The following is a 14,545-nucleotide window of genomic DNA, read 5'->3' as shown; positions in this document are numbered from 1 at the left end:
CTACACACCAACCCACAAGCCTTGGCCGTTTGGTCACTGTTATTTTAACACAGAAGTTGCATTAAGACCAAATTATGAATCTTGCCTGCTGTGGTTTATGATGTTGCAGCCGCAAGGCGGGTTCTGAACTAACTAGCCAGTCATTTGCTGTTTGGCTTCTAGTACCATTTGAAGCCACAGAAGTACTTAGATTCTGCTTCCTTACACAGTGCTAGAAAAGCGGTCCATCTATGTCAGGAAACTGACATCAGAGCAACAGGCGAAGGAGAGGCTCTCTGATTCTGCAGGGGAAGGAACAAGCACTAGGGGGAGACGCAGCTTGATGGAGGGGGAAGGAAATCAGCGTAACACCAAGGAGCCAGGAGAGCAAATGGGAGAAGAGGTGGAAGGGCTCCGGGATTCTTCCTTGGAAGTCAGTGAGGAGAGCCCTGGTCCTCCACTACCCACGCCCTCCCTGCGCAGAAGACTCCTGTGCAATGAGAGGCGGAGACGATTGGGAGTCAAACAACTCTTATGCTGGCAACAGTTTAAGAAACGCCCACAGACAGACTCTGCGAGCGACTGAGGCAGCCACGCTGAGATGGGCTGAACAGTCAGGACGGTTTAACCCAGGCAGCCAAGCTCCAAAAGGGGACAGTTTACGCATGAGTAACTCTAAACCACTACAATCTAGTTCAGTATTGTCTACCCAGACTGACAGCAGCTGGCCAGGGTTTCAGGCAGGGGACAGCCCTCCCTGGAGATGCCTTGAAGACTAAATTGGGGGTGTTTTGCTTGCAAAAGAGGTGTTCTGCCACTGAGCTACCCCTGTCCTCTAATTCACCTGCACGTAGGATACTTTGATGTGCATCTCCTTCCCTTAAAAATTCTGCCCTGCTTCCCTCCAAAAAAACCTTTGGAAAGGCCTTGCTCCAGTTGCCATCCATTCATGACTACTGCAATGTGCTCTACGTGGGGCTGCCTTTGAAGGTGACCCGGAAACTACAACTAATCCAGAATGCGGCAGCTAGACTGGTGTCTGGGAGCGACCACTGAGACCATATAACACTGGTCTTGAAAGATCTACATTGGCTCCCAGTACGTTTCCCAGCACAATCCAAAGTGTTGGTGTTGACCTTTAAAGCTCTAAATGGCCTCGGCCCAGTATACCTGAAGGAGCGTCTCCACCCCCATCATTCAGCCTGAGGTCCAACGCCGAGGGCCTTCTGGCAGTTCCTTCATTGCAAGAAGCAAAGCTACAGGGAACCAGGCAGAGGGCCTTCTTGGTAGTGGCACCCGCCCTGTGGAACGCTCTCCCACTAGATGTCAAAGAGAACAACAACTACCAGACTTTTAGAAGACATCTGAAGGCAGCCCTGTTTAGAGAAGCTTTTAAGATTTGAGGCATTACTGTATTTTAATATTGTGTTGGAAGCCGCCCAGAGTCTCCCAAATACAGGCGTCTCCCAGCCTGTGCAGGGCTTCATTCCCGGAAACTGCACGCAACGCGGGATGTGTGCGAGTGGGGTTTCTCCCCCGTTGCACCCTTGCCTCCTTTCAGTGCTGAAAATGGCTTGCATGTCTGCAGGAGCACGCATGCAGATCCTTTGCAAGTGGGGAGTTGCTTGTACACACACAGAGGAAATGAGCTAGAGATCCTGTTCCCACAGTGGCCAACCAGCTGCTTACAGGAAGCCCACCACCAGGGACCTGAGGGCAGTAGTTCTCTCCCCCCTTGTGATTCCTGCATTATTCAGAGGCATCCTGCCCTGCAACTTAACTTTCTCAGATCCCGGAGAAGGACTTGGTCAGGTGCAACATCATAGTAGCTGCAAACCCCTCTTCCAAAGGAGACCTGATGCATCTCACTTCATCGCTCCCTCCAAGAGCAAAGCTTCCCTGCTTAGACAAGTTTGGGCAATTGCTTGAAGTGCGAATGAACTTCTTCTGGGACACTGTTGTTTGCGCTCTTCTGCACTGTTCCGTTTACTTTGCATTGGTGTTATTTTGACAAATGCTTATTGATACGCTCCGAGTTGCTTTGAGCTTGGAAGGGAAATCGTAGCCGGAGGAGCAGGAAGGAAATGCCCAAACTTGCCTAAGCGGGGAAATTTGTAGGATTACAGTTAAGTAACAGGAGTTCCCATTCATACCTCTGGCCTGCAGGGTGCTGGGCTGAGTGATGTTTATACTGTGGATTCTGTGATCATTCAGTACAAGTGAAGAAATTGGTTTGTATCCTAGGAGTGTCAGATTTCATGTTACAGGGGGGAAAAGACAGAAAAACATGCAAGCCCTTAAGCTTATATGTCCATGCCTTAAAGTTTGGGGGCAATGTCTGATAAAAAGAAGAGAATCCAACTTGTGGGACTACTGAGAATGAATTACTCAACATAAGCACAGCGTATTTATTTGCTTTTTAATTCGTTAACTACCTACACAGTCCATGTGGATACATACCAAATGTGTTTCATTTGCATCGCTCCAGGCAGATGTAAAGTTCAGATGTTTTGGCAGAGAATTTGGGTTACCATGGCGCAGGGGTGGATAGGGAGAGGTTTGTAGGGATGCAGCGTGCAGCCAATGAACTGATCATTCATTAGATATATGTTGCAGTTCTCCTGACATTTTGAAAATTGATTTAGAAAGGGGCTCCTGATTGGCAAGGCAGCAGTGTGTGTGCGTGCACTTTTGAATTGTTATTTATTTTTAATGTCCTTGCAAACTCAGAGGAGGCAATCTCCCTTTCCCCCTCTTTCACAGGAACATAAGAAGTTGCTTTATCCCAGGTCAGGTTGTCCCAGGTCAGATCATTGGTCCATCTTTTAAGTGCCCCACACCTGAAAACAACAACAACAACTTATTTATGCCCCACACATCTGGCTGGGTTTCCCTAGTCACTCTGGGTGGCTCCCAACAGAGTATTAAAAACACGATAAAAGATCAAACATTAAAAACTTCCCTAAACAGGGTTGCCTTCAGATGTCTTCTAAAGGTCGGATAGTTGTTTATTTCCTTGACATCTGATGGGAGGGTGTTCCACAGGGCGGGCGCCACTACCAAGAAGGCCCTCTCCCTGGTTCCCTGTAACTTCGCTTCTCGCAGGGAGGGAACCATCAGAAGACCCTTGGAACTGGACCTCCATGTCTGGGCTGAATGATGGGGTGGAGACGCTCCTTCAGGTATAATGGGCTGAGGCCGTTTAGGGCTTTAAAGGTCAGCACCAACACTTTGAATTGTGCTCGGAAACGTACTGGGAGCCAATGTAGGTCTTTCAGGACCGGTGTTATGTGGTCTCGGTGGCCGCTCCCAGTCAACAGTCTAGCTTCCGCATTCTGGATTAATTGTACTTTCCGGGTAAAACAGAGAGAGAATGCTATGACGTATTTTGTTCCAATTCGAATGTATGTAGATGCAATGTTTTAAAAGTCATATGCTTAGTTAGAATCATGGAACTGTAGAGTTGGAAGGGACCCAAAAGTTGACTCTTGGGTTGCCCTCGTTTTTAAGCACAGCCCTTCCTTCTCCCTCTCCCTGCTTCTTCCAGGGCGCTGTCGTGGAGAAGCGGACTTTCTCGTGCCCGTTCTGCGAAGCCGCCTTCACGTCCAAAACCCAGTTGGAAAAGCACCGCCTCTGGAACCACCTCGACCGGCAGCTGCCGGCTGCTGCTGCCCCGGTGGAAAACAGGTCTCCGAAAGTCTCCGGCAAGGGCAAGAAAAGGTACTGGCCTGCGAACTTTGAGGCAGAGAAGAGGGAAAGCTCCCCGACCCCGTGGATTTTGGGATGGAAGGAGGGGGTCAGGCGTGAGAGGCCCCGATGTCTTAAACCCCGCTTTAAACCAGCCCTCTATGCTTTGCCCTAGAGCTGCCGAGGGTTCAGCTTCCCTCACCATCCATCCCAAACAGGCAAAGGTGGAGAAGGCCGTCGCCCTGCACCGCCCCGAGAACGGAGAATGCGCGGCCGTGAGCCCAGGCAGCAAAGACTTCCAGACCAGGGCGGCCGCCATGCCTGGCGCTCAGCTGTCGGGCGGCAAAGGCTCCAAGCATCAGTCGAGCAGGCAGGCCTCTGAGCAGGAGGAAGACCCCGAGAGGATGAAGCACAGTAAGAGTAGAACAGCGACTGCCGTCCCCCCCAAGTCCCGGTTTCCCTTGCCCAGATTAAGATTTGAAGCATGCGCTACGGTATTCGTGGTAGAAGTTTGTGAAATCATGTAGAATCTTAGAGCTGGAAAGGGAACCAAGAGTCATCTATTCCAACCCCCTGCAATGCAGGAATCTCCACTAAAGCATCCATGACAGGTGGTCTCTGCTTCCATCCAACCTCTGCTTAAAATCCTCCAAGGAAGAGGGAGTCTGCTCCACGGCTGAACAACTCTTACTGTCAGAATGTTCTTCCTGATGTTACAACAACAACAAATTATTTGTACCCCACCCATCTGGTTGGGTTTCCCCAGCCACTCTGGCCGGCTTCCAACAAAGATTGAAAATACAGTGGTGCCTCGCAAGACGAAAAGAATTCGTTCCGCGAGTCTTTTCGTCTTGCGATGTTTTTCGTCTTGCGAAGCACGGTCCGTCGCAACTGCGCCTCTTCAAGCGGCTTTTAAAAAAAAGCGCAAGACGTTTTCGTCTTGCGAAGCAAGCCCATAGGGAAATTCATCTAGCAAAGCATCGCAAAACCGAAAAACCCTTTCGTCTAGCGAGTTTTTCGTCTTGCGAGGCATTCGTCTTGCAGGGCACCACTGTACATTAAAATGTCATACATTAAAAACTTCCCTGAACAGGGCTGCCTTCAGATGTCTTCTAAATTTCAGGTAGTTGTTTATCTCTTTGACATCTGATGGGAGGGCATTCCACAGGGCGGGCGCCACTACCGAGAAGGCCCTCTGCAGAATAAATTAGGCAAAAAAAAGGGGGATTCACTGAAGTGCTGAGTTGCTCTGTGTAGACAGGGGTGTTGCACTCTCAGCTTACTGTGCAGGTGTTTGACCAAGCTTTTATTTCTGTTTTCTCCTTTTTGAGTTAGGAAGGAAACAGAAAACTCCTAAGAAATTTACTGGAGAGCAGCCGTCCATCTCCGGAACATTTGGACTGAAAGGTAAATGACGAGTCAGATGCATTCCTGTTCTTGGGAAGTATTTTGTAGAGTATTTTGAATTTTCTGTTGCCGGGCAGCACCTCCTGCCTCAGTTTCATGGAGAGCCCTTTGTGTGTTGCAGAGGAAATATTCTAGGCTGTTTCCTTTGGTTTAAGCAGGGCACACACCACCCCTTTCAGCTGCTGGGCCTCGCTGTTACCTGGCACAAAGCGAGAGCACCGAAATACGCATTTCAGGAGAACATCAGCCGTGGTGGGCAAAATATCTTTGCGAGAAGCTTGTCCACCATTGCTGCAGTTATCACAGGGAGACCTTGGGCTCATGCAGCCCATAATTAATCTATGGAACTATGGATATGTGCAATTTTATAATATGCAGAGGAAATATGTGAAGAGAAATCAGGGAGAGAAGTTGAGGAAAGTCCTTGGTAGGGGGGGAATAATGTATGTGATTTGATAATTTGTTACGTGGAAATTGATCAATAATTTATTTATTTATTTCAACCTGTGGAACCCACCAACACAAAGTGTGACAATGGCTTCACTAGGGGATTAGACAACTTCACGGAGGTTAACTATCCACGGCTACTAGTCCGTGTGACTTTGGCTACCTCCGCACGGCAGTTTATTCCATTTTCACGCCGTTTCCCTAACTGTTGATTTTCACATTATATTTGGACGTAAAAGGCGCTTCTGGAACCGTAGTGTAATACGGTGCAAGTTTGGCACTCACTTCCCAGTGAGCCAGTGTGGTGTAGTGGTTAAGAGCGGTAGTCACGTAATCTGGGTAACCGGGTTCGCGTCTCCGCTCCTCCACATGCAGCTGCTGGGTGACCTTGGGCCAGTCACACTTCTGTGAAGTCTCTCAGCCCCACTCACCTCACAGAGTGTTTGTTGTGGGGGAGGAAGGGAAAGGAGAATGTGAGCCGCTTTGAGACTCCTGAAGGGGAGTGAAAGGCGGGATATCAAATCCAAACTCTTCTCTTCTTCTTCTTCTTCCACATTATTTGCAAGTGGATTCCCTCCCCAGAAGCAAATAACATGGAAATGAGCGCTAAGCTTGCACCTACGTTCCATTATTGTTCCAGAAGGGGCTTTTTACCCCATGTGAAAGCTCAAACAAAATGTAGAACATAACCGTCAGGGAAAAGTCTAGATTAGGTAACCTCTGGGTTAGATTACTGCAATGTGTTATATGTGGGGCTGCCTCTGAAGGCTGTTTGGAAAGTCCAGCTGGTGCAGAATTCACTGGCAAGACAGTTTGAACATATTACACAGATCCTGGTCCAACTGCACTGGCAGCCAATTGGTTTCTAGGCCCAGTTCAAAGTGCTGGATTTGACCTATAAATCGTTAAAACGGCTCAGGACCTCAAGGACCGCCTCTCAAATGAACCAGACTCTGCGATCATCATCTGAGACCCTTCTTTATGTACCGTTTTGAACATGGGTTTGGTTGTACCTGCCTGTTGTAGCGTATCCATGGAGCTGTCCATGGAGGCGCAGGTCAATTCTGTGTCCAGGGCAGCTGTTTACCAGCTCCATCTGGTGCGCAGGCTGAGACCCTATCTGCCCGCAGACTGCCTCGCCAGAGTGGTGCATGCTCTGGTTATCTCCAGCTTGGACTACTGCAATGCACTCTGTGTGGAGCTACCTTTGAAGGTGACCTGGAAACTACAACTAATCAGAATGCGGCAGCTAGACTGGTGACGGGGAGCAGCCGCTGAGACCACATAACACAGGTCTTGAAAGGCCTACATTGGCCCAGTATGTTTCCAAGAACAATTCAAAGTGTTGGTGCTGACCTTGAATGCCCTAAACGGCCTCGGTCCTGTATACCTGAAGGAGCGTCTCCACCCCCATCGTTCTACCCGGACACAGAGGTCCAGCAATGAGGCCCTTCTGGCGGTTCCCTCACTGCGAGAAGCCAAGTTAGAGGGAACCAGGCAGAGGGCCTTCTCAGTGGTGGCACCCGCCCTGTGGAGCGCCCTCCCACCAGATGTCAAAGAGAACAACAACCACCAGACTTTTACAAGACATCTGAAGGCAGCCCTGTTTAGGGAAGCTTTTAATGTTTGATGCATTACGGTATTTTAATATTTTGTTGGAAACTGCCCAGAGTGACTGGGGAAACCCAGCCAGATAGGCGGGTGTAATGAATATGGGTTGCTCGTGCATAAGTTACCGCCACTCCTGGCTAAGTTGGCTTGTTAAACCTTTCCTGTCTAGACAGCCCTTCACTTCATGGCTGCCTCAGTCGCTAGCAGAATCCGTCAGTGGGCGTTTCTTAAACCTTTTCCAGCATAAAAGTTGTTTGACGCCAAGTCTCCTCCCTCCTACTCTCCCTGCGCGGAAGTCTTCTGCGCAGGGAGGGTGTGGGTAGCGGAGGACCCGTGCTCTCCCCGCTGGTGTCCAGCGAAGAGTCCTGGAGCCCCCTCACCGATTCCCCCATCTGCCCCCCTTTATCCCTGGTGTTGCGCTGATTTCCTTCCCCAGCTGAGCTGCCTCTCTCCCTGCTGGGTCCCTCTCCAGCATCACTTGGGAGCCTTCCCTCCGCCTCTGGCTCCGATGTCAGTTCCCTGACAGCGGGGTCTAAATAATAAATTATATTATTATTATTATTATTATTATTATTATTATTATTATTATTATCTGCCATATGAGCAGCACTAGGCCCACTTTTCAGGAAGGAACCATCCAGCCTGTTCTGACCTCTTTCAAAAGCAAAATCTTTCCTCTTCTCTAGGGCTGGCGAAAGCAGAGGACAAGGCGAAAGCACACCGGGCAAAGAAACTGGAGGCGTCTCTGAGCGGCGCCGGCAATGAAGACCTGAAGAAGAAAACGCCAGGGTCCGGTGTGAGAAAGGATGCTGTCCCAACTGCAGCAGCTCCTTCTGCAACAGGTGGGCGGTTTGACCCTTTTCACAGAACCCTTTCCATTCCGAGGGCCACATTCCCTTCTAGGGGCCAGAGGCAACGTGGGCAGAGCTGCAATTGCAAACGTTCGCTTTGGACAATAGGCTAGTTTCTCAACACACACTCGCACATCCCTTGCCATCCCCTGTCCAGGCAAGCCAGAGGCACGGCCAGGGTTCAAGGATGCAGTTGAGACAGGCAGGAATGCCAGAGGAGGGTGCAGGATTGGTGAGCAGTGTGGCCAAGGAAGGCTGTGGTGTGGCTGAGAGCAGCAGACTCGTAATCTGGGGGACTGGGTTCGCTTCCCTGCTCCTCCACATGCAGCTGCTGGGTGACCTTGGGCTAGTCACACTTCTCTGAAGTCTCTCAGCCCCACTCACCTCACAGAGTGTTTGTTGTGGGGGAGGAAGGGAAAGGAGAATGTTAGCCGCTTTGAGACTCCTCAGGTAGTGATAAAGCGGGATATCAAATCCAAACTCTTCTTCTTCTTCTTCTTCTTCTTGTGTGGCTTGTGGAACTTGCTCCAACATGACTTGGGGACGGAGCGTCTGTTTGCTTGCAGGAGGTCCAGTGTTCAGCCCCTGGCTGCCACTGGGGGAGCCGCTGCCTGCCAGTGCAAACAATACTAATCTAGATGGACCAATGGTTTCACTTGGCTGAAGGCAGTTTACAGTGGTGCCCCGCAAGACGAATGCCTCGCAAGACGGAAAACTCGCTAGACGAAAGAGTTTTCCGTTTTGGAGGTGCTTCGCAAAACGAATCTCCTATGGGCTTGCTTCGCAAGACGAAAATGTCTTGCGAGTTCCTGCGGGGGTTTTTCCCTCCCCCCCCTTTTTCTAAGCCGCTAAGCCGCTTATCAGCTGATCCGATAAGCCGCTAAAAGCCGCTAATAGCGCTAATCCGCTAATCCGTCAATGGGCTTGCTTCGCAAGACGAAAAAACCGCTAGACGAAGAGAATCACAGAACGGATTCTTTTCGTCTTGCGAGGCACCACTGTATATTGTCCCTATCTTTCAAGCCATTGCGGGGAAACCCGGTTGTTTGAACAGAGATGGTTTGTTTGCTGCACGAGAGGCATGCATTTTTGCTATCAAAACTTGAGGGCTATTTTTTAAAAAATAGTTATTTAAGTCGTGGGTCCTTTGTTTCTCAGTTTGATCCTGTTACATGGCATTGTATGTTTTGTGGTATTTTATGCATTGCAGTTTGCTGTTATTTTTATTGATTATAGATTGATAATTCATTATTGTGGCTGATAAGTGCTCAGTTATTATTTGCTGATGTTTAATGTTACTGTTTACTATTAGATTCTGATGGATTGCTGAAAGTTGCTTTGTTTTATCTAAGTTGTTTGTTTTAAAGTTATTGTGACTTTTTGTATTGGATTCCTACTATTAATGTTTGACGTTCTATTACGTTTTTGTATGTGCTGGAAGCCGCCCAGAGTGGCTGGGGAAACCCAGCCAGATGGGTAGGGTATAAATCATAAAATGTTGTTGTTGCTGTTGTTGTTATGGTGCAACCCAGCCAGGTGGGCAGAATATGAATATTATTGTTGCTGTTGTTGCTGTTCTTGTTCCTACTATTATACTATCCAGTGTTACCTTTTGAAAGTGCACTTTGTGGGTTAATTTGGGCTGTCTTAAGTGTCCCTCAAACCACTCCTTTTGCCTCTTAAGCCCCAGGCAAGTAGGTATCTGGAGCCAGGGGAAAAATCTTGCTTCTCTGGGTAATCTCTTCCTGGCTGGAGGAAGACAGCATGTTCTGCACAAAGCACAGCTGCAGCCTCTTCCAGCTGATCCACGTTCCCAGCTTTCGAGTCCCTGATCGCCGAGTAAACAACTCAGCAGGCCTAGCCTGTTGCTCGCAGTGGGAGCGAAGCCAAGCCTATGGCTGCTTGAGACTGCGTCTCGGCTCGGCCTCTTTTTGGCTGTGTTCCCTCACGGGGGGGGGGGGCATTTAGATAAACACTGCAAGGAGTCCCGGAGCTCGTAGACAGACCCTATGTTTGCTCAGATGTCGCTGTGCTTCAGAATGGAACTGTTGCCCAAGCCACGCTCCATTCTCCTTTCCTGTGCAATGATGGTGTCGGCAGAGCTCGGGGGATTATTGTTGTAGATGCGTTTTGCGGGGAGGCGGCAAAATCACGATCCCACGCTTTTTAGTGCATTTCCTCGTGACCTTCCGAACCGCAAGCAGCCCTCAAAAAGAAAAAGGCATGTTGAAAAAGAGGAGCGAAAGACTTAACTTAGTAAAACCTCACTTGTTGTCACTTGATCTATTATTCTTATATATATATTTTCCTTTATCTATACGCAGGAGTTGGTAAAGGGACCATTGAGGGAATAAGGATATTTGTTTAAAAAGATGGGTGCTAATTAAAGATAAGTTTGTAATATAAGCAGCGTGTAATTGGGAAGAAATGGAAACATCTGAGAAAGATAGTGGGAAGCCAGTTTTTGGGGGGACTTGTGTTAAATTAGTTTTCACTTGGCATTGACGGGTTATAAATTTGGAAAACGGATAAAAATTAATTGGCACAAAAAAGGAAAAATGTGAAATAGTTGGACCGGAGGAAATTGAGTTTCCAGTGCATGCGATTGAACAGCAGCCCACCAAATAGCGGAAGTCTATAGGACACCCGGGATTTAGCCCCAGACAAACTTCCGCTCTGTCTTTCCTCTTTCTCCAGCGAGCCCAGAAGAGCAGTGGCAGCGGGCGATCAATGAGAGAGGGGAGGTGGCTTGTCCGACCTGCAGCATGATCACCCGGAAGACGATCCTTGGCCTCAAGAAGCACATGGAAGTCTGCCAGAAGGTAGGAAGCCAAAATTGGACGGGGACAAACCACTGAATAGCATGTCAACAAATTATTCTAATATTTGGCTGGGTTACCCCAGCCACTCTGGACAGCTTCCAACAAAAGATTAAAAATACATTAAAACATCAGTCATTAAAAACTTCCCTAAACAGGGCTGCCTTCAGATGTCTTCTAAAAGTCAGATAGTTGTTTATTTCCTTGACATCTGATGGGAGGGCGTTCCACAGGGCGGGTGCCGCTACCGAGAAGGCCCTCTGCCTGGTTCCCTGTAACTTGGCTTCTCACAGTGAGGGAACCGCCAGAAGGCCCTCAGAGCTGGACCTGAATGTCCAGGCTGAATGATGGGGTGGAGACGCTCCTTCAGGTATACAGGACCGAAGCCGTTTAGGGCTTTAAAGGTCAGCACCAACACTTTGAATTGTGTTCGGAAACGTACTGGGAGCCAATGTAGGTCTTTCAAGACTGGTGTTATGTGGTCTCGGCGGCCGCTCTCAGTTACCAGTCCAGCTGCCGCATTCTGGATTAGTTTCTGGGTCACCTTCAAAGGTAGCCCCACGTAGAGGGCATTGCAGTAGTCCAAGCGGGAGATAACCAGAGCATGCACCACTTTGGTGAGACAGTCTGTGTGGGCAGGTAAGGTCTCAGCCTGCGTACCAGATGGAGCTGATAAACAGCTGCCCTGGACACAGAATTGACCTGTGCCTCCATGGACAGCTGTGAGTCCAAAATGACTCCCAGGCTGCGCACCTGGTCCTTCAGGGGCACAGTTTCCCCATTCAGGACCAGGGAGTCCTCCACACCTGCCTGCTGTATCTATATGGATATAGATACAGGCAACTCCCCATTTACACGGAGGTTACGGTCTGAGGCACCGTGCACGTAAGTGAAATCGCATAAATTGAGAACACCATTGACAAAAGCCTGCAAACTCCCCAATCACTCCATCCAAACCTCCTTGCTCAAACTCCCAACTCTTCACAGGCCTCGGAAAGTCGGTGCAAGGGCTCCTGGGATTTCACTTGCAAAGGCTTGTGGGATTGCTAGGTGCTCTTTTCGTGCTGTGTTTTCCCTTTCTGCACTCTTTTAGGGCCATTTTTGCTCTTTTCCTAGTCACCTCTAGGTTCACAGTGATGCATGTGTGTGTGTGCAGTTACGCAAATATTGAACGTCTGCAAATGGAGAGTTGCCTGTATATTTTATTATTTTATTGCCAGTAAGGGCCTGGTGGTAAAATACACATTTTTAACAAGCCCTGCTACCAATACTATTATTATTATTATTATTATTATTATTATTATTATTATTATTATTATTATTATTTTGGAGGGTAAGGCTATCAGCGGCTATTGGTTGTGATGGCTGTACTCTGCCTCCACTGGGCCAGAGGCAGCAGTGCTTCTGAAAACCAGTTTTTGGTGTGTTGACTTTTCGTTCCGCTTGCTTCAGCTGCAGGATGCCTTGAAATGCCAGCACTGTAAGAAGCAATTTAAGTCCAAAGCCGGGTTGAATTACCACACCATGGCCGAACACGTCAACAAGGTAGGAAACTCTGCTTGCATGCAAAACAAGTAAATGAATATTCTGCACCGTGGCGACATACCGCCCTCAAACAAGACGGATTCCACATCTTGTGTGCTTTTTGCAAGTTTGCATAATTTCCCTTGTCTTACAACGTGTGTTTTCAGAATTTGTGCTGTTTATTGCCCTTCTCATAGTCAGGGGGGCAGGGGAAAGGGGCAAGACGCTGTGCTAGGCACTGGTGCCTCCACACCCCAGGACTATTACCGTATTTTTCGCCCTATAGGACGCACCTTTTCCCCTCCAAAAATGAAGGGGAAATCTGGGTGCGTCCTATGAGGCGAATGCAGGCTTTTGCTGAAGCTTGGAGAGTGAGAGGGGTCGGTGCGCACCGACCCCTCTCGCTCTCCAGGCTTCAGGAACACATCCGCAGCCTAGGCAGCCCTACGGGAGGTCCAGCAGGGATGTCTAGGCTGCGAATAGCAGCCTGACGCCTGGCGGGCGGGGCGCCCTGAAGCAGAGCGCCCCCCGCGCCAGGCAGACATCCGCAGCGTGGGGAGCCTTGCAGGAGTTCCCCGCAAGGCTCCCCACGCTGCGGATAGCAGCCTGCCGCCCGGCGTGAGGGGCGCCCTGAAGCAGAGCGCCCCTCGCGCGGGGCAGACATCGGCCAGCCCCACAAGCTTGGGGGACAGCAGGGAGGCACAGCGCCGCCATCCCGCTGTTCCTCGACCTGGTTCTGTTTCCCCGACCTGCTTTTGGGGGGGAAATAAAGGGGGGGGGAATTCCTTTATTTCCCCCCCAAAAAACTAGGTGCGTCCTATGGGATGGAGCGTCCTATGGGACGAAAAATACGGTAATCTTGTTCCACAACCCCTCTGGCACCTGAAACCTCACCAGGAACACACCTTTGCAACCACGAGAGCTGTAAAAAAGAAAGAAAGAAAGATTCTCACTTTTCTGCACTGGCACACTCTGCAATAGATCCATAGTCTTGGATAATGGTGCCAGGGTGCTGTGCCTTTTATAAAATGCCTCTTTCTGAGGTGTGAGACGGACAAGGGCCCACGGCGTGTACGAAAGGCTAGATTAACATTGTGGGTTTTCTCGATTCCTTCCCTGCAGCCAGTTCCTGTGGAAGCCGCTGCCCCTCTCAGCGAACACGAAGAGCGGGAGAGGCTGAGGAAAGTACTAAAGCAGATGGGGAAACTAAAATGCCCCGTTGAGGTACTTCTTTTCGCTCTTGGCTAATATTTCCAGCAGAGAAAGAGTTGGGGAAGCCAGTGAGTTTTTCAGTACGATCACATCTTACGCATGTTTGTCAGGCGCGTTTGGCGTTAGGTGGTTGAAGGCCAGCTGGTTGAAATCACACAAATTTAACACCCAGAAGGCAGAGAGCTCAAAAGCTCTCTTTGTTCAGGGTTTCCCCGGCGCAGAAAGAGCTTTTAAACTCTCCGCCTTGCTTACTGGGCTCTGGGAAGCTTGTGCAAGATCTTGGGATCTCACAAGAGCATTCCAGAGCCCAGTAAGCAAGGCAAAGAGCTGTTAAGCTCTCTGCTTTGCTGTGGGACGCAAGGTAGCATGGATGTGCTGTCTTCACAGAGATAAATCTATGGCCCGCAACTTCACTTTACGTTTAAAGCAATATCACTCCCCTTTAAAAAGTCATGGCTTTCCCCCAACGAATTCTGGGAACTGTAGTTTGTTAAGGGTCATGGATGTTCTCTGGAAAGACAGATTGATGGTTGAAATACCCTGGAAATTGTCGTTCTTGGGGGCAGGGAAATAGGGCCCCCCCCCAAAACCCCAGTTCCCAGGATACTTTGGGGAAATGGCAGTGGCGTAGCGTGGGGGGTGCAGGGGGGGCCGGCCGCACCGGGCGCAACATCTGGGGGTTAGGGTTAGGGGGCGCAAATCCACGGGTGAGGGGGCGCAAATCCACGGGTTAGGGGGCACAAATTACTTGCCTTGCCCCGGGTGCTGACAACCCACGCTACGCCACTGGTAAATGGTGCCTGTTTAAAGTAGTTTGATACTGCTGTTTGTCGATGAAGGTTTCCCCCTAGCCATGAGTGGCTTTCGCTGATGCCACAATGTCTGCAAGCTGGGAGATTACAGAACACCTTTGTGGCTTCCTAGCGAGAGCAGGACTCATGATCAAAAAGCAGCTCCAGCAGACACCCTCTTTTCTAGCTCCCTAAGTTGACGCAAAGGGACGCGGGT

At 49.5% G+C, this 14,545-nt stretch overlaps 1 protein-coding gene across 1 annotated transcript in view; it reads left to right on the top strand.

Annotated features, from left to right (window-relative positions):
- Nucleotides 1-14,545, top strand: part of ZNF512B (zinc finger protein 512B) — a 46,994-nt gene that overhangs the window by 17,325 nt on the left and 15,124 nt on the right. The window contains 7 exon segments of the mRNA XM_083507391.1: nt 3,527-3,699; nt 3,842-4,080; nt 5,002-5,073; nt 7,818-7,973; nt 10,680-10,804; nt 12,254-12,346; nt 13,448-13,549. Coding sequence (XP_083363517.1) covers nt 3,527-3,699; nt 3,842-4,080; nt 5,002-5,073; nt 7,818-7,973; nt 10,680-10,804; nt 12,254-12,346; nt 13,448-13,549 — 960 coding nt within the window.

Source organism: Podarcis liolepis (assembly GCF_965112155.1).
Source record: "Podarcis liolepis genome assembly, chromosome: 6".
Lineage (NCBI taxonomy): Eukaryota > Metazoa > Chordata > Lepidosauria > Squamata > Lacertidae > Podarcis > Podarcis liolepis.
The sequence above is the reverse complement of the archived record's forward strand: the minus strand, read 5'-3'. Positions and strand labels throughout refer to the sequence as shown.